This window comes from Loxodonta africana, chromosome 26 (assembly GCF_030014295.1).
Source record: "Loxodonta africana isolate mLoxAfr1 chromosome 26, mLoxAfr1.hap2, whole genome shotgun sequence".
Classification (NCBI taxonomy): Eukaryota; Metazoa; Chordata; class Mammalia; order Proboscidea; family Elephantidae; genus Loxodonta; species Loxodonta africana.
In genome coordinates, this window is record NC_087367.1 from 27,711,764 (window position 1) to 27,731,348 (window position 19,585).

The window sequence follows — 19,585 nt, forward strand, 5'->3', positions numbered from 1 at the left end:
TAGAATATACATTTTTATGCGTAGCATGAACTCAACCATCTAAAGAGGAAAATTTTTTCAAAAAGCTGGTTAGAAAGAAACGAAAATGTTAACGGCAATCATTAGGATCAAGGGTGAATTTTCATGCTTTATATTCTTCTATGTATTTTTTTAATAATTAACACAAGTTACTCTTGATAATGAAGCACAAAAATATCACACACACACACACACTCCCCCACACCCCCACAGAGGATGCTGAATAGAAGAGCTTAGTCTGAGGCTGGTTCCAAAGACCCAGGCCATGCAGTATGGTGCTTCCTGAATGATGCCAACCCACTTAGAAGAATCTCAACAGACTATAAGAAACTGGGAAAAACACCAAAGGCCAATTACTGAGCTACAGCATAACATAATGTTTATATAACTACTAACTTAGTAATTGTATGAGATCATTGCCTAAACGAATACATAAAATGATATAAGAGGATGAACAATTATTTTGAATGCCTTGGAGGTGATGGGTTGAATCAATAGCTTTCGACCACATATTAGGTGAAATGAAGTTTCTCATTTTATTTTGTTACAAAAAAAATCCTTTGCTAAATCCAACGAGGCTTCAAAACTCAAAGTAGCAAAATGATGAAGAAGCACAGTAAAACCCCCTAAAGTGGTGGCCGTAGAGACGTCCTCTACAGTGATCAGAAGTGGAGACAGATTCATGGAGCGTCTAGAGACTCTGGCAGTCACACTATTTTCCTTCATTGAGTGGCTGAGGCAGCCATGGACCTCCTTTCCAGGTATTCTACCAATTTCTCTCTGCTCCATTCAAGCTATGCTCAGCACTGATTACCTCAGAAGCACCCTGCCTACGATTTCAGTTCATTTTCAATTGAGTTAATTCAGACCTGAGAGCAGGAAGCTATCTTATTAAAAAAAAAATCTTATTAGGTTTAAAAAAACACTGGGGAGGGAGCATAGAGATGGAGGCAAATCAATCACTTGGTTGAAAGCACTGGCTGAGAGAATGAGTTACTTGATAAATGGACAAGTAGTCCAAAGAAAAGACCTTATAAAAGGGCCTGTGGGTAGGAGTGAGAGAGTCTCGGCAGAAGCTACACCAGTGTTTAGGTTCCGCGTGCGGAGTTCAGTAGAGCAGCTGGGAGAGACAAGAGCGACACCAAATGGTTTTGAAGGAAGGACCTGAGAACCAGCTACTGAAGGAGAGCTAGCACGGATGATGTCCAGGTACTGTGCTTGAGAGCTCCATGTGGACTATCTCAGTTCACCCTCACAACCATCCTGTAAGGTAGGTTGTCCATCTTACCCCTGGGGAAACTTCGGTTCAGGAAAGGGAAGTCAGAGCCTCCATATCACTCTGACTCCCTCTGGCCACAAAGCCCAACCAGGTTTGCCCCACACCAGGCAGCTGCCCCACGTCAGCTACCTAATGGCTCCTTTCTTACCCTGCCAGGAACACACAGAACCCACTTCATGCTGTCTCAAAAAGGTCTGGGGGTATCTGGAAAACTAGATGAATTTCTGGCTATCCAACATTTTCAGGATGTGGTGAAGGCCGAGATGACTCCAGCCCCAACTTGGCGTGAGTCCTGGTGAGCAGTAGAAAACCATATCCAGGCTGCAGGCCTGAGGGTAGAGGTCAAGCTGCACCCAAGTCACCAATCTGAGGAGACCCGTTTTAGAGACAGCAACAGGGCAGCACTTCCTGCTGTTGCTTGCAGGTGGTAGTTTTCTATTGTATCTCCACATTTAATCAGCTGAATCACAATATCAGTATATTTTCATTATGGCAAATTTTGTTTTTTCAAACCTGCTTTAAAACAACCCTCTACTGAATTTTCCAAGCCGAAAAACCAAACTCATTGCTGTTGAGTCGATTCCGACTCATAGCAACCCTACAGAAGAGAGTAGAACTGTCCCCAAAGGGCTTCTAAGGAGCGGCTGGTGGATGCAAACTGCTGACTTCTGGTTAGCAGCTAAACATTTAACCACTGCCCCACCAGGGCTGCACTGAATTCTCATGTGAAGTAAATGAAAGACTCTTGTTATTTTTATACAAGCCCTGACTAATCTTTTCCAGGGTGGCTGCTAATTCACTATGAGGTCAGATTATAGTTCGTGGGGCTTTACAGAAATATTTTTGCTTTTGAATAAATTTCACTTTAAAGGATAATGAGCTACACAGAGGCCTGAAAGTACGGACTGAATTTCAGGGGACTGATGGATCTTGGTGTTCCCTATTTTTTACCTGCTCCGCTCTTTCCCTGGAAATATTACCTCCATCAATTGGAACATTTGGGTCAATCTGATAAAGCTGTGTCAGGAAGTTTTAGGAACCATTTGTTTTATAGGGACGTACTTTGAACAGTGGCTTGATTGTCAGGCTTGATTAGGCTGATCGGCCAAACTGAAAACCTGCAGATACTACTTCTGAATATACACTGTAGTGTTTGATTTTTCCATGGGCGATCTGGTGGCCCTTTTATGCAATGTGAGGTTCTAAAGAGTAAGTTCAGAAAGTCAGTGTAACCTTTAGGGGAAGCTGCACAGTCTAAATTGACAGTAGATATAAAAAGCCTATTAAGCACTCAGGCTGAAGAGGAAGGTAGAAACAGAGACAAGGGACTATCAAACTAAAAATAACCTAACCTGTTTATAGTTGGCCATGGAGTGGCTTATGTCATTTAATTTTGACCAGTATATTTATCACCCCAACTGGTTTACTTACACCGGCAATGACATTAGTTTTATTCTTCAGTACTGAATAACAACCGTAACTTCTAGTTACCAGATGCCTAGTACCGTGCTGAGCATTTCACGAGTCAATTGTATTTGATCTCTGAAGCCCAGTGACAGAATATTATTATTATTGTTTCTATTTCACAGAAAACCAAGGCATAGGGAGATGCATGGATAGCAAGGGGCAGGGGAGGATGGAACCAAAGTGGGTCTGGCACCAGAGCCCCCCCTCATCTGTCACATGCTGAGCGGGGTCATCTTGGAGAGGCCCCGCTTCCGGGGCAGGTATCAGTGCCACACAAACAAAAGTAGTTACTGCTGACTGACTGTGGAAAAAGGGCACTCCGTTTCCCTACCTCTTAGATTTGTTGGGGATGAAGGTCTTTGTCTCACAGGTAAATCACCCTTCAACTCTCTGCACCACATGTCTAGCCCAGGCCCAGCAAGGAACGGAGACCACAAAGTGGCTGTTGGGAACTCATCATCCCCCTTTGGGAAATCTCTGTTTAACACTCTCTCTCCCTCCCTCTCAGGCCTACAGAGGGAGAGGATTAACGGAGAATGTGCCAAGGAAAACATGAGGTATGACACTAATATAATAAGGTTTATTTTTAAAATAAACATATCAGGAGTTACATATCCAAACAAATGTGATTCCCTTTCTAAGTAGTCATTGGAGAAGTCTATAAACTGATTCCAACAACACTGCTGTGACTGCATACAGCTTTGGAATGTCCCTTTTGTGATGGCACCCAGAGCCAATTTTTGAAACACGCTAATGAGGACAGTTACTATTTCATGGTCACACCTTCGCTCTGCTCGGCAGTGCTATTTAGTTTCCTCAGCTCTGGCCTCTATCTATCTTATCCAGCAGATTCAGCTTGAAATGGCTTTTGGCCTTCGTCGGAAATCAAGTCCCTGCTAAAGGACGAGGTAAGCGTCAACATCCTGGAGGCCTTGTGCCAAGGTGGCTCCTCCCACTGGGCGGTTTAACTTGTGAAATACTCGGACATAGGTCTGATCTTTGGATTCAAATATAAGCAACACCACCCTGCATCATGTATGACTACAATAAAAACATGTGATGTCTTTTAGTGTAAGAGTTCAGAGAATTCAGCATGGGGTTTTTGTCACTTTTTCTCGATTCTGGTTGATATGAAAAGGAAGAAAGAAGTGGCAAAGCCTTGAAATGTTAGCTTATTTTGAGCTGACTTCTCCAACTGTTTAAACCTCACACTTTTTCTTCTTTTTGAGATAAGAAAAGAAGGCTTAACAGGCTGTAAAGGGTGGACTTTGTACCCTGGAGCTATTTTACTAATTACATTACAAAGCTAAGTAACTGCTGGGGGAAGTTTGGGATACAGAAAATTGTGTTGTTTTTTGCCCCATAAAGGTCCAATTTAGGATTTCAGGAGTCACAGCCCTTGCTCTGAAGCTGATCATGACGAGGGGCATGCATTAGCCGCTGAAAATAAACACCTCCAAACTTGCCCCCTCTTTTATTAGGGAAGGATAAAAAAATTAAAGTCCATTCTAACCTGCGTTCTGGTTGGATTTTTCAGCTTCTGCCTAGGGAACATCTTTCCTGTATGGACACTAAATCTGATTCTAAAACCGGTTCTGGTGGTCATGAAGTCTATCTTGGTGTGAAAACAACTTCCTGGGGAGAAGTTAGGCAGCTTTAGAAATGGCATCGGCTCTTCAAATCTCCTGAGTACTATTTAGAGTCCTGAAAAATAATGTGCTCTGGGGTCCTGGTGGCCAAGAAACCAAATGCAGCTCTTAAACTCGGAGTAAGTCCCACTGCAAAATAACTCAACATGGTGCTGTAGCTCGGGGCTCACACCATCGAAGGCCCACGGATGGCCTGCCGGAAGTACTGGGGTGCAGCAGTGAACGAGGCAGAGAAAGCCCCTGACCTCGGGGACATGCTCCTAGATGCTCAGGGTCTCATCACCTTTGGGTGATTCCGCATCCAAACAGACGTGCCAAATGTTTTTGAAAAGATACGCAAAACAGCAGGCCCTGCTAACATTATACTTCAATTTGATCTAAGTTTCCGGTCTGAGGGTTTTGAAGAAAGCTTTAGTAAACTGATTTTGGCAGGTGTAAAAGGGTACCATGTACACCATGGGTAACATAAGATTTAGACAAGGGGGTGGAAAAGGTGGCCAAGTATTCCCGGTGACACTGCTCACTTGATTAAAGCCGAGGAGAAGCACTTTTCAAAGTTTTAGTTTACAAGCGTAATAATGTGTTACGGCACTCTGTCTCTGCCCGCCACAGAGGAATACGACGCCATCAGCTTATATCTCATTTTCTCTTAAATGAAGGACCTATGAGCCCCTTCAGAGCAGGTAGGACATCATCTTCATTTCTGTATCCTGAGTCGGGCCCGTGCTGCATGGGAACACCACGCTGGGAGAATAAATGGCATGTGAGAGCCTCCTGTTTTAGAAACCACCTTCACTTTTTTAAGGTAAAAAGGAGACTTAAACCAACTAAAATTACAATTAAGAAAGAATCTGAGCAAACAGTCTACAGGGTACTTAGAGGTCTGAAGAGACCACAGGCATAAGAAGATGACAAATGATTTTGAATACGCTGACTCACCAGGCCTTCAAAGCTGAGCTCCACTGAAATCTTGCTAAAACTGATGTATGTGGCCCTGACGATTTCAACGAAGCAGAGATCTATTATGTGGTAAATCTTTCAGTAAATGATTAAAGGCTTTTTAGCTAAAAATTCAAGAAATATTTATTGATTTGATTTGAAACTTGAATACGACTTTTAGCTTCTAACAAATAAAACATCTGTTCTTAATCCATCTATATTAAAAAAAAAAAAAAAAGCTGAGACAAATGTTGCCATGTAGGCCGGCTCCTACCTCTACATACTTACCTTAACAGCCTTCACAGCAGATTGGACTACAGTTTTATGACCTTTCTTGGAAGTCCATTTGTGCTTTATCCTATTCTATTTTTTGGACTAGAAAGCTAAACCTACTTACGAAGGCCAAAAGAGGCTTTCAAGTTCTTTTAACATACTAGAAAGAAATAGGTGATTGTGCAGGGCGCTGAGGAACTGGAAACGCTCCTGAGTTCCACTGCCAGAAGTCTCACCAAACTGACAAACACAATGACGTCTGGCTGATTGTCACTGCACACAAAGAGGAGACTGTCAGCAACATCACTTCCTAGTTGTATTAAGTATCCATCTTAGACTGACTAATCACTTCATGGACCGAAATTCAAGAAAACATCCCAGGTTCAACTTTAAGTGAGTTCCCATTTCACGTCAAGGCTCACAATCCAAGGCACATCTACAAGGCACATGGAGAATGTATAAAGAAATACTTTTGAAGATGTTGAGTCTAAAAGGCAGAGAGGAACAAAGAAAGGTCATGGTGGCCCAAGTTAGAAGGAAAACATATATTTTCCTTTAGGACTCAGAGGAGGCTGTTGATGTAAAAGTGAGAAAATTTTGAGGTTTTCATAAAAGGAATTACTATAAGGAAAGGACAGCACCCCTATTAAGGAGAGATATTATTAATTATTTGCTAGTTGAAGATCCCCACGGAGAAGAAATGCAATTATAAGCCACTGGACTTCCCAGATTGACCATTTCTGCACCTCCAGGGGATGCTGTTGGGAATACTCTGCCAGCAGCCTCTGGGGGTCTGTGGACTGACGGCAGTCTGCTTACGTCTCCTCTCCTACAGGCCCTTCTGTAGATGGGTCTTTTCCCTGGTCACTGTGGTTTTGGTTAGCTGCCGGTGAGTCAGCCCCCAACCCATGCTGATCTCCTGCACAACAGAATGAAACAGTGCCTAGTCCTGTACCATCCTCATGATGGGTTGTGGACTGAACCGTTGCGATGCATACAGTTTTCAATGGCTGATTTTTGGAAGTAGATCACCAGGCCTTTCTTCCTAGTTTGTCTTGGTCTGGAAGCTCCCCTGAAACCTACTCAGCATCATAGCAACACACAAGACTCCGCTAAACAGGTGCGTGGTGGCTGCACATGAGGTGTACTGGCCGGGAATCAAACCTGGGTCTCCCGCGTGGAAGGTGAGGATTCTACCACTCACCTACTAAGCCCTCACTCCTTGGTAATTATCAACACCAAAACCAAGCCCACTGCCACTGAGTTGGTTCCAACTCCTAGCGAGGTCTGGTCCCCTGGATAGAAATGAGAGGCAAAAGACACATGCTAATGGATTTTTCTGGAAACATTAATAAATGTGATGGCACTCAGTTTTCCCCAAGATAACCGGAACAACCTGAATTTCTGTGTACACAGCAGGGAACCTGAAAAGGATACTGAAGTGAGAAGAGAGGCTGCTTATGGGAGAAGCAAGATGAGATAATTCCTAGTGTGTGGGGTAAGGCCTAAACGAACTGAAATCAGACACTGTTTATTTTTGTTACGATAACTTCAGACTAGTTCCAAAGTTAGTACAGTGCACAACAACCAGAAAGGTTTTTTTTTTTTTTTAATACCCTCTAAGTAATAAGCAGAAAAGCATCCTACTTACCCTCCTGTGCCTTTAGATCACTTTTCTTGCTTTTCCTTTAGATCATTTTTGCAGTATGGGTGACCAGCTGGGCTGCAGCACAGGGGCCACAGTCAGTGACAGATGTAAAGAGTGCTCAGGAGGCATAGGAGACCTCTTTCCTGTATGCCCTGATTATAAACGCCACGTACTGTTTCTAGGAATCAGAAGATCAGGCACAATAAACTCATGGACTCCTCAAATGGGATTAGCCTCTAAATGTAAGCAGAAACCAGCGTCCAGAGATGAGAAAGGAGAGAAGCTCTGAGGTTTGAGGGTGCGGCACTGACACGACACGGTGCATACAAACCCTCCGAGAACGTGCTGTTTCCATTTGGATCACAATAAGGCGACTGAAGCGGCACGGACTACTTTAAGATGAGAGTAGGCAGAATGAAGTAATACCTCAAACCAAAGCATTCTCCAAAATATTTTTGCCCTTCAAAAGCTCATCACTGAGATGCTATATCCAGACCTTTCTTCTGCAGAAAAGCAGGGGTTATATTTAAAAGTGAGATATCAGAATCGATTTGATGCATGCTACTTCTTAGATCAGCTGCCATCTGTGTTAAAAGAGCTGTAACTCTGCTGAACTGATACACATTTGCATCGCGTTTTACAGTTTATAAAGTACTTTCACATTTGCATATTTCGTCACTTAATTTTCACCGCACTATTGTGAAGCATGGGATGATAACTCTTTTTCCCATCTTATAGATGAGGAAACTGAGCTAGGGTTACATCATATCACCAGACACACAGCTAGAAGGTAACAGAGCAGGGATTGTAACCCTTTGGCACGATGGCAGGGCCTCTTTCCAGCATGCAGAAGTTTTTAATTTTAAGAAAAGAGATTGGAGTAACAGCAATGTTTCAATGAAGATGCCAGTATGATAACATTATGGTTTAAAAATGCACAGCCTTAAATTCCACGTGCTTTATGTTTAAGGATGTTGAACTGAGTATTTACTGTTTGGTCCCTGGGCGGTGTTAAACACACAATGATCAACAGATGTTCCAAAAGGATACTATTTATATGTACCGTTAGGAAAAGACCATTTTGATGAAGTTGGTGGTAAACAGAAATCTAAGCAAAAAGTAACACTTTATACTATAATGGACTGACTTAATATAAGGAATAGACAATGCCCCTATTAAGAGAAATATTATTAATCATTTGCTAGTTGAAGATCACCATTTAGAAGAAATGCAGTTATAACATCACAGCCAGATGAATGCTGAGCCAGCTTGACTTTGTGTGAAAGATCCACACACCTAACACCAAATATTAACCAGACAGATGTTCAACCTACAAGAAAATAATTTTTCATGTTCCATCTATACTAGAACTCATTTTCATAGATCCTTAAAGACACAAGATACTTAACAATACTTTAAAGATACTCTAGATGATCTGCAGACATGTAATCAGAATATCTTTGTTCCATATTTAACTATCCTGCAAATAACTACCATCAAAAATAACTAAGATTTCATATACAAATCAGTTGGATTCCTCTACACCAACAAAAAGAACATTGAGTAGGAAATCACCAATTCAATACCATTTACAGTAGCCCCCAAGAAGATCAAATACTTAAGAATACATCTTACCAGAGACGTAAAAGACCTATACAAAGAAAACTACAAGACACTATTGCAAGAACCCAAAAGAGACTTACATAAATGGAAAAACATACCTTGCGCAGGGATAGGAAGCCTTAACATTGTAAAAATGTCTATTCTACCAAAAGCCATCTACAGATACAACGCAATTCCGATCCAAATCCCAACAACATTTTTTAATCAGATGGAGAAACAAATCACCAACTTCATTTGGAAGGGAAAGAGGCCCTAGATAAGTAAAGCATTACTGAAAAAAAGAAGAAAGTAGGAGGCCTCACTCTACCTGATTTTAGAACCTATTATACAGCCAAAGTAGTCAAAACAGCCTGGTACTGGTACTGGTACATAGACCAATGGAATAGAATTGAGAATCTAGACATAAATCCATCCATATGTGAGCAGCTAATATCTAACAAAGGCCCAAAGTCAGTTAAATGGGGAAAAGACAGTCTCTTTAACAAATGGTACTGGCATAACTGGATATCCATCTACAAAAAAATGAAACAAGACCCACACGTCATACCATGCACAAAAACCAATCCAAAATGGATCAAAGACCTAAATATAAAATCTAAAACGATAAAGATCATGGAAGAAAAAATAGGGACAACGTTAGGAGCCCTAATATATGGCATAAACAGTATACAAAACATTACTAACAATGCAGAAGAGAAACTAGGTAAGTGGGAGCTCCTAAAACATCAAACACTTATGCTCAACCAAAGACTTCATCAAAAGAGTAAAAAGATTACCTACAGACTGGGAAGTTTTTTGCTATGGCATTTCCGATCAGCACCTGATCTCTAAAACCTACCCGATACTGCAAAAACTCAACTACAAAAAGACAAATATCCCATTTAAAAAATGGGCAAAGGATATGAACAGACACTTAACTAAAGAAGACATTCAGGTAGCTGACAGATACAGGAGGAAATGCTCACGATCATTAGCCATTAGAGAAATGCAAATCAAAACTACACTGAGATTCCACCTCACTCCAACAAGGCATTAACCCACAAAAAAGAAAATAATAAATGTTGGAGAGGTTGTGGAGAGACTGGAACACTTATACACTGCTGGTGGGAATGTAAAATGGTACAACCACTTTGGAAATTCATTTGGTGCTTCCTTAGAAAACTAGAAATAGAACTACCATATGATCTAGCAGTCCCACTCCTTGGAATATGCCCTAGAGAATTAAGAGCCTTTACACAAACAGATATATGCACACCCATGTTCACTGCAGCACTGTTTACAACAGCAAAAAGATGGAAGCAACCAAGGTGCCCATGAACAGATGAATGGATCAATAAATTATGAGATATTCACACAACGGAACACTGTGCATCGATAAAGAACAATGATGAATCCGTGAAACATTTCATAACATGGAGGAATCTGGAAGGCATTACGCTGAGTGAAATTAGTCAGTTACAAAAGGATAAAATACTGTATAACACCACTATTATAATAACTGGAGAAATGGTTAAACAGAAAAGAAAATATTCTTTGATAGTTATGGGGGTGAGGGGAGGAAGGAGAGGGGTTTTCACTAATTAGATAGTAGATAAGAATTATTTTAGGTGAAGGGAAAGACAACACACAATACAGGTGAGGTCAGCACAACTGGACTAAACTAAAAGCAAAGAAGTTTCCTGAATAAACTGAATGCTTCGAAGGCCAGCATAGCAGGGGCAGGCGTTTGTGGGCCATGGTCTCAGGGGCCATCTAAGTCAATTGGCATAATAAAATCTTTTAAGAAAACATTCTGCATCCCACTTTGGAGAGTGGCATCTGGGGTCTTAAACGCTAGCAAGCGGCCATCTAAGATGCATCAAGGGGTCTCAACCCACCTGCAGCTAAGGAGAATGAAGAACGCCAAAGACACAAGGTAATTATGAGCCCAAGAGACAGAAAGGACCACATAAACCAGAGACTGAGTCAGCCTGAGACCAGAAGATCTAGATGGTGCCCAGCTACAACCAATGACTGCCCTGACAGGGAGCCCAACAGAGAGCCCCTGAGGGAGCAGGAGAGCAGTGGGATGCAGACCCCAAATTTTCATAGAGACCACACTTAATGGTCTAACTGAAACTAGAAGGGCCCTGGAGGTCACGGTCCCCAGGCCTTCTGTTAGCCCAAGACAGGAGCCATTCCCAAAGCCAACTCTTCAGACAGCGATTGGACTGGACAATGGGATAGAAAATGATACTGGTGAGGAGTGAGCTTTTTGGATCAAGTAGACACATGAGACCATGTTGGCACCTCCTGTCTGGAGGGGAGATGAGAGAGCAGAGGGGCTCAGAAGCTGGCCGAATGGACATGAAAAAACAGAGTGGAGGGAAGGAGTGTGCTGTCTCATTAGGGGGAGAGCAATTAGGAGTATATAGCAGGGTATATATAAATTTTTGTTTGAGAGACTGACTTGATTTGTAAACTTTCACTTAAAGTGGAATAAAAATTAAAAAAAAAAGAAAGATTTGACAAAAACTGTTTAACTGAGAAAGATGCACTGACTCAGGGACTTCCAGCAACAAACATATCTGTAAATATCTGACCTCAAATATTTTCTAAAATAACACATGGTTACAGAAAAATAAAAGGAGTCCTGGTGGCACAATGGTTAAGTGCTTGGCTGCTAACTGAAGGGTTGGAGGTTTGAACCCACCTAGTGGCTCTGTGGGATAAAGACCTGGCAATCTGCTTCTGTAAAAACTTCAGCCTAGGAAACCCTATGGGGCAGTTCTACTCTGTTGCACGGAGTCGCTACTAGTCAGAATCGACAGTATCTAACAACAACAAACAAACAAACAAATAAATAAATAAATAAATTGCCAAATCACAATTTTCAAAAAAATATTTTATGTACTGAGTGATACTACTTGGCCAACACAATATTTGCTTACTTAAGATAGTCCTATTTAATAGAACACCCAGTACCCTGAGTTCCAAAGTTGACAGGTATGACACAGCAGCTATATGGGTCTTAAGATCCCATAAATTACACCATGGAAGATCTTTATGATCAAAGTAGTACTCGTTCTTAATAATATTTCCCCCTAAATAACTGAACACCTGGACATGGTGAGATTCTGCTGAAACACTCCTTCTGGAATCTGCTAGTCTAGCCCAGGGCACCAGTAAATGCTCCCTCCACCTCCCCCCCCAACAAACATGATGTGATTAGGGCTAGCACCCACAGGGACACAATGAGTGCACGTGGTGAAAGGCTGTTGGCGTACTTATCTCCCGTCTCCTGGGAGTCAGAGCAAAGAGATCTCACTGAAGCACTAAAACAATTTTTGCTTTGGAAAGTTCTAGAAAGACAGGTAGTCAGTGATAAGGCCAGGAGAAGCCACTCCTATCTTGTATAGTGATATTTGTCATGACTGAGGTATCTGCTGTTCACAGGGAACCACATATCAAATCTGTTACCACACATTAGAATTTCCACCAGACCTCTTATCTCCACCTGATTTATACTCAAGTCATCTTCTGATTCTTGTTCTTCATTCTACAAGCCATAGTTACAGTCCGAAAGCCTATGAAAATAAAATCTAAATGTATGCGTATTTGTGTAGGAAGCTAGAACACAGAAAATTAGGGAACCAGAGGATGGTCCATTAAGATGATTGGGTAATTACAACTTAGTTTCCTTCTAGTACAAGGATGAATTCCCTAATGATAGGTATTATAATTAATTAGACAAAGCTGTTCATCAATCCCATTAATTATGTCTGCATTACACATTCTATTAAATTAGCACACATAATATGAGGCCTTCATACATCAAAAGAGAGGCATTATCATTGCACATTAGTGACTTGACAATTAGCTGAAAAGAACACAATTATTTATAAGTAGAAGACTTCTTTCAGTAGGATAGTCACTTTTCATTTCTCTTGTAAGAAAAACGGATAGGTTAAAGCAAGAAAGCTTCTCCTTGGGGCTTTATCACTAAAAAAAGAGGTTAGATTAGAGATGGGTCTGAGGTTTATAGAGATCCACTTTGACTAAGTAGGGCAACTGTTCACCCAGGAGACCTGCAGCATGGTAAGGTCAGCTCCAGTAGACTGGGGTGAGGTGGGCAGTGCACTCTAACAGTCAGCACATATGATCCTGGGAACAGGTAATCTAGGCTAACAAGGAGCAGCATTCAAACACAGACAGCCTAAAACAGCAATTGGTCCCAATGAAAAAAGAAGTGGGTGCTTTAAGACATACAAAAGGATGGCGTGTTTCCACGCTTTTCCTTTTCTAAAGTAAACTTTGGAGGGTAACGAAGGCTCTGCTGCTGAGATACAACCTGCTCCCACTACCCTGGGTTGGTGCCCTTAGAGAGAGACCAGGCTGACTGGAGCCAGGACCTATTTACTGAGAAGAGAACACGCCTGAAGAGCGAGCCTAAGGGAGTAAACTGGAGAGTCAGATATGGAATCCCTATATCAGTCTTGTAACTGAGCTTGACTTTATATGCCTGGACATAAGGGGTCCTATATAAGAAAAGATAAAGGCCAATCTAACAAGGCTGCCTGCAAAATAAGACTGATGCAGACAGAAGGGTTTAACAGCTGTATCAACAATACAACAACATGTAGGAAGTATGAAGGTGAACCAGTGAGTGGGCAGCAGCACAGTCATTGCTCCCAAATGTTAAGTCTCCCCAGTGTGTCCCCTGAAGGTAACTCACGGGTTTATATGATACAATTATACACGCATCATGTATAATGATGCATGTCGTGGAGAGTTGCGGAAAGAGATGTAAACATCCACAACATTTCCATTATACCATTTTCAGCTTATATGAACCACAATTTAGAGAAAGTGCTTGCAATCTAATTTAAAATCAAAACCACAAATTTGGACCAAATCCATATCCCCCTCACGCCCCCATTCACTAAAGTAGAATGTGCAGTCTAAATGCTACAGAAACCGGAAGAGGAGATACAAAGGCTAAATAAATAAAGGAAAGGACCCGGAACACGATGGTCTGCAGGTCTCTTTCTGTAACTCTGAATTTGTTAAATTGGTTTTGCGAAAAAGGTGTGATTTAGTATTATCTATCATATGGAAACAAATTTACTAATTAAGTAACTTACTAATTATGAATTTACTAACTAAGCTGGAAAACAGAAGAGGAACCTACCTAAGCAAAACAATCTGCGAATTTTCAACACACGACAGATCTGCTGCTAGATTTCTGCTCTGAAGGGAACCAATTCTCAGGCCTCCTGGGCCCTGGTTTCCCAAGTACGATCCAGGGCTGCTGTGAAGCATCCCTAGTTGATTCATGAACTGTTTGTTTTAGTATCAATGTTTTCATATGTAAACAGCTAAAAAAAAAAAAAAATACTGGCTGTGCTTTCTTTCTCCATTGGCCTGAAATGGTAACCTTGTTCTGATCACCTCTCTCATTTTCATCTCACCAAATGTATCACCATTTTCATACAGATTTGGGTCAGCTCTTTGAAATGGGAAGTGACAGTGAACTGGGTGAACTGGGCCCTGATACATTTTTGGATTCCCTTTGGAGCTACAAAGCTTACAGGCATTACAGCAGAACCCAATTTCCCAGTCATGGCACTGGGGTTTTTTGGGTGGGTAAAAGGCACCAGAAACCCTGGTGGGTGGCACAGTGGTTAAGACCTACGGCTGCTAGCCAAAAGGTTGGTAGTTTGAATCCCCCAGGCACTCCTTGGAAACCCTATGGGGCAGTTCTACTCTGTCCTATAAGGTTGCTATGAGTTGGAATCGACTCGATTGCAGTGCGTTTGGTTTTTTGGTCAGTAAAAGGTACCAAAAAACCAAAAACCAAAAAACAAAACCACTGCCATTGAGTTGATTCCAACTCATTGCGACCCTACAGGACAGAGTAGAACTCCCCCATACAGTTCCAAGGAGCACCTGGTGGGTTCGAACTGCCAACCTTTTGGTTAGCAGCCGTAGCACTTAACCACTACGCCACAAGGGCTTCCTGTCACTAAAAGGTAGGGTGACCATATGTCTTGGTTTGCTTGGGGCACTCCTGGTCTACAGCTGTTGTTTCATCCTAATTATTGATAGCCCTCATTTCGCTATCAAAAAAAAAAAATCATGCTTTGATGAATAAATCATATATATATATATAAATATATACACACACACACACACATATATATATATATGGTCACTGGTATTAAGAGAAGAGAATTTAGCTTTCAAAACATAACTTTTAATGCTCCCTTGACCATTACATTGAGGAAGTCTAGCTCTGTATAATTCCTGAGGGCAGAAATTGTTTTTAAAATAACTTTCCATCTCTTATACATGAACATGCAGAACAAGGCTCAGAGGAAGTGGCCTAGCCAGATGGCCAGAGGTCACAAGAGAAAAAAGGAGGAGGAGCTGTGCTGATAAGCTTGAGTTGAGGCCAAGATGGTCCTGGGCGCTACTCATAGCTCATCTACTGAAACTGCCAAAGCTATGGTCAGAAGATCTCTCCTCTTTCCCAGATATCATCCCAAATATATGCAATGATTTGTATCTGGCAAGTATACAAAAGTCTCTAACAAAAATGCGCAACACCTAATTTGCCTAATTTTTCACCTGCTACTCTGATCACAGGTTCACTGCTGGACTGAGATCTGCCATTGTCTTTCACTTGACTTTATGAGTTTTATTGGATACAAAAGCAATAAAAGAGAGTGAGAGCCCGGGGAACAAGGATTGAGCCTTTATTAAGAGTTGCCAGCTGTCTGAGCCTTGCCTTCTGGACTCCAGAACATCTGACTTATGTCCACAGGACTGCTTTTGTACGGACATCAGGGGCTGATATGCATTTGTCCTCTGCTCACAAGATGTATCACCAAGGGTCACAAAAAGGAGAGGGCTGTCAGTTATTCAAGCCTTACTTTGTGTCCCTAGGCCCTCAACATGGACGACCACACAGCTTAAATGGGGATCAATTAAGTGTCAGCAGATGAGGGAGAACTGAGAGATTAAATTAGTATTTCACAAGGAAGCAGCAAGCTTTATATACTAAGCATACTCTAATATGAACCACGGTGTTTCCTTCTAGGGGGAAAAATATTGTAAATACACAATGGAGAAAGAGGATTTGATATTGAAAACCCTGAAATGGCAAAGAAGCCCAATAGAACATGACAAGCTCCACAACATCATGTCATTCTCAGAAAGCATTTCTTAAATTCTTATGTTTTATCTTGGGGGCACACTTCCACATTCTTCTCTGCCTGATGCTACTATTTTGAGTTTGTTTGGATGCCAACCAGAAAAACCAATTTCAAAAATATTAACTGATCTAGGTAAACGGCTGTCAGTGTGGATTTAGTGGCCACTAGTAAAGATGAATGGTTTTTTTTCTTGATCTTACCTATGCAGTAGGGACAACACTGGCCTTTTCTCAAAACGGGTCTTTCACAGGATACTGAAGGGCAAGACTCAGAGTAACAGCTAATTACGCTATCCATGCACACGCAGCTGGTACAAACGTCAGGCTTCCAGGACTCAGCTGCCAGGAATATATCCCCTTCATCATTTTTGCAGTAACTAGGCACGCTCTCATTACGGGACGAGGAAGGCTGAAGAGGTGCATCTGGAAAAATGAACATACAGGTCAGCAGGGAAACGAAGATGCTGTAGGCCACCAACTGTGCAACACAATGAGTTTCATTCTGTCTTATAAAAAGAGCACCCAGTTACTACGGCTTTGGGTGCCTCGTTAAAAAAATGACTTCAGTAATAAAACAGGAAGTCTAATTCAGACTCCTGAATTTTAAAAAAGAAGACCAAAAGAGACCCATCACAACTCTGCTAGTTGCTTAGCCAACATCTGCTCTGTCCTCCTTCCTTAGCTTAATAAAACCTTCATCTTCATTGTGGTGGTCCCAGGACTTCAATCATAACGGCTGCAAGCCAATCCAAACAATCCTGCTCCTGCTTTCCCAGTCTCCTTTGGAAGTGGGGTCAGGGCACACATCACCCAGTTATGGACAATTGCACCTAACAGCTAGTAAGGAAAAGGGTGGAGGAGCCCTGGTGGTGCCGTGGGTAAAGTAATTGACTGCTAACCAAAAGGCTGGTGGTTCACCACCACCAGTGGCTCTGCGGGAGAGAGATGTGGCGGTCTGCTTCCATAGAGATTGACAGCTTTGGAAACCCTGTTCGGTTGCTGTGATTCAGAATCGACTCGATGGCAGCGGGTTTGGTTTTTTGGTGGGTATTACTACCATCCTTCCGTATTCTTCCTGCCTTAGATGTGAGTGTGTTGCTTGTATATGGAATATCCTTTTTATACTTGTAAGAGAAAGGCCAAGCTGAACTTGATTGTCACTGAGCCTTTGAATCAATGGTCATAAACATCTGCTCCAAGCTTCTTGTAATTTATGTAAAATAAACTCCTATTTGTTTAAAAACTCTAGCTGGATTTTGTTACTTGTAGCTACATTCAATCCGACTAATCAATACTCAAAAAGATTTTCATTGTACCAGACTATCAAAAAAACACCTACATTTAGAACAGGAGAAAAATGTAGAACAGAATTCAAATTCACATAAAAAGATGAGACGTAATGGTCTGACAGGGTCTGGAGGAGCCCCTGAAACTCCGGCTCCTGGACACTCTGCTAACCCAGAACTCAAACCATTCCCAAAGCCCACTTTTCGGATAAAGATTAGACATGCCTATAAAACAAAAAGTTAACACACGTGAGGAACGTGCTTCTTAGTTCAATCGAATATACAAGACCAAATAAATGGGCAGCTCCTGTTAAAAGCAGGAAGGGACAGGAACTGGACAAATGGACACAGGGAACCCAGGGTGGAAAGCAGGAAGTGCTATCACATTGTGGGGATTGCAACCAATGTCACAAAAAATATATGTATAAATTTTTGGATGAGAAATTAACGTGAACTGTAAACTTTCACCTAAAGCACAATTGAAAAAAAGAAAAGAAAAGAAAACAAAACAAAAAAACGGTATTTAAGATTCTAATGTTCAGGCATTCACATTAATGGTTGAAAGATGCCGGGAACTCGAAATCACGCATAAGGATGCACACACACAGGAATCATCTCCAAGTCCTCCGTGTCTTTGCTATCCAGAGGGTCCTCACTGAGTTACAACTTGAAAAAGAAAAGAACATCACCAGAAAACCCAAAATATTTCTTTGGGTTTGGTATTAACTGAAATTACATGAAAATTTTAGCCCCAGGTAGAAATCTGACTGGGGCACAACCAAGGAAAATGTAAGTTAGTGAGGTTCCTAGTTTAGAAACGTTACAATCTTCCTGATGTTACGAAAGTGCTTCCAACCACCTTCATGACCTACGAGTCTACAAATAGCCATAATGGTCTTACCCCAGAAAACTTCTAAGAGAACCACTTTTTCTTATCTGAGGAAATGGATACATGACCCAGACAGTTATCATATGCTCCTCTCAGAATCAACTTCATAAACTCTTTTATTTTAGGCCGCGATTCAGAGATAACTAAGACTGACATGGAGTTAACACAGAGATACCCAAGCTCTAAATGTCACATTCTCCCTCCATAAACCTCATGAATACACCATACAGCCAGCAAGTTCGATTTGACATGAAGAATCCCTTTGAGGCCAAGAGAGTTACTTCATTCTGGGCTGACTCTGAGGAAAAGAGGGAAGTGAGCATAATGGAGCCTGCCTATGCCCTCTCCTTTAAGCTGTGTAACCAGATTTCCTCTACCGGTCTCCAAGGCAGCAGAGACAAGTGAAAGAACGGCCACTGGTTCCAATGCTCCAAATGTGCTCTAGGTTCTATTTCAGGTGTGGCTCCACAGATCACATTCACATGGGTTAAAGCTAGTATGATGGAACTACTTTCTCAATGATCTTTTTTTTTTTTTTTTTTAAATTTTTATTGTGCTTCAAGTGAAAATCAAGTCAGTCTCTCACACAAAAACTTATATACACCTTGCTACATACTCTCAATTGCTCTCCCAATGAGACAGCCCAGTCCCTCCCTCCACTCTCTCTTTTTGTGTCCATTTTGTCAGCTTCTAACCCCCCTACCCTCTCATCTCCCCTCCAGGCAGGGAATGAAAAGATAGTCTCAAGTGTCCACCTGATCCAAGAAGCTCACTCCTCACCAGCATCCCTCTCCAACCCGCTGTCCAGTCCAATCCCTGTCTGAAGAGTTGGCTTTGGGAATGGTTCCTGTCCTGGGCCAACGGAAGGTCTGGGGGCCATGGCCAGCGGGGTCCTTCTAGTCTCAGTCAGACCATTAAGTCTGGTCTTTTTACAAGAATTTGGGGTCTGAGTCCTACTGCTCTCCTGTTCCCTCAGGGGTTCTCTGTTGTGTTCCCTGTCAGGGCCGTCACTGGTTGTAGCCGGGCACCATCTAGCTCTTCTGGTCTCAGGCTGAAGTAGTCTCTGGTTTTTGTGGCCCTTTCTATCTCTTGGGCTCATAATTACCTTGTGTCCTTGGTGTTTTTCATTCTCCTTTGATCCAGGTGGGTTGAGACCCATTGATGCATCTTAGATGGCTGCTTGCTACCGTTTAAGACCCCAGATGCCACTCTCCAAAGTGGGATGCAGAATGTGTTCCTTAATAGATTTCATTATGCCAGTTGACTTCGATGTCCCCTGAAACCACGTTCCCCAAGTCCCCTCCCCCGCCCCACACTGG

The 19,585-nt window shown here is 41.9% G+C and overlaps 1 protein-coding gene across 12 annotated transcripts in view; it reads right to left on the bottom strand.

The window, feature by feature from the left end:
• The window catches only part of CRIM1 (cysteine rich transmembrane BMP regulator 1), a 244,272-nt gene that overhangs the window by 18,263 nt on the left and 206,424 nt on the right, over positions 1–19,585 (bottom strand). For all 12 annotated transcript variants that reach the window (XM_064277211.1, XM_064277210.1, XM_064277201.1 and 9 more), the window contains one exon: positions 16,293–16,514. In XM_064277211.1, the coding sequence (XP_064133281.1) occupies positions 16,293–16,514 (222 nt within the window). The remainder of the gene's footprint in view (positions 1–16,292; positions 16,515–19,585) is intronic.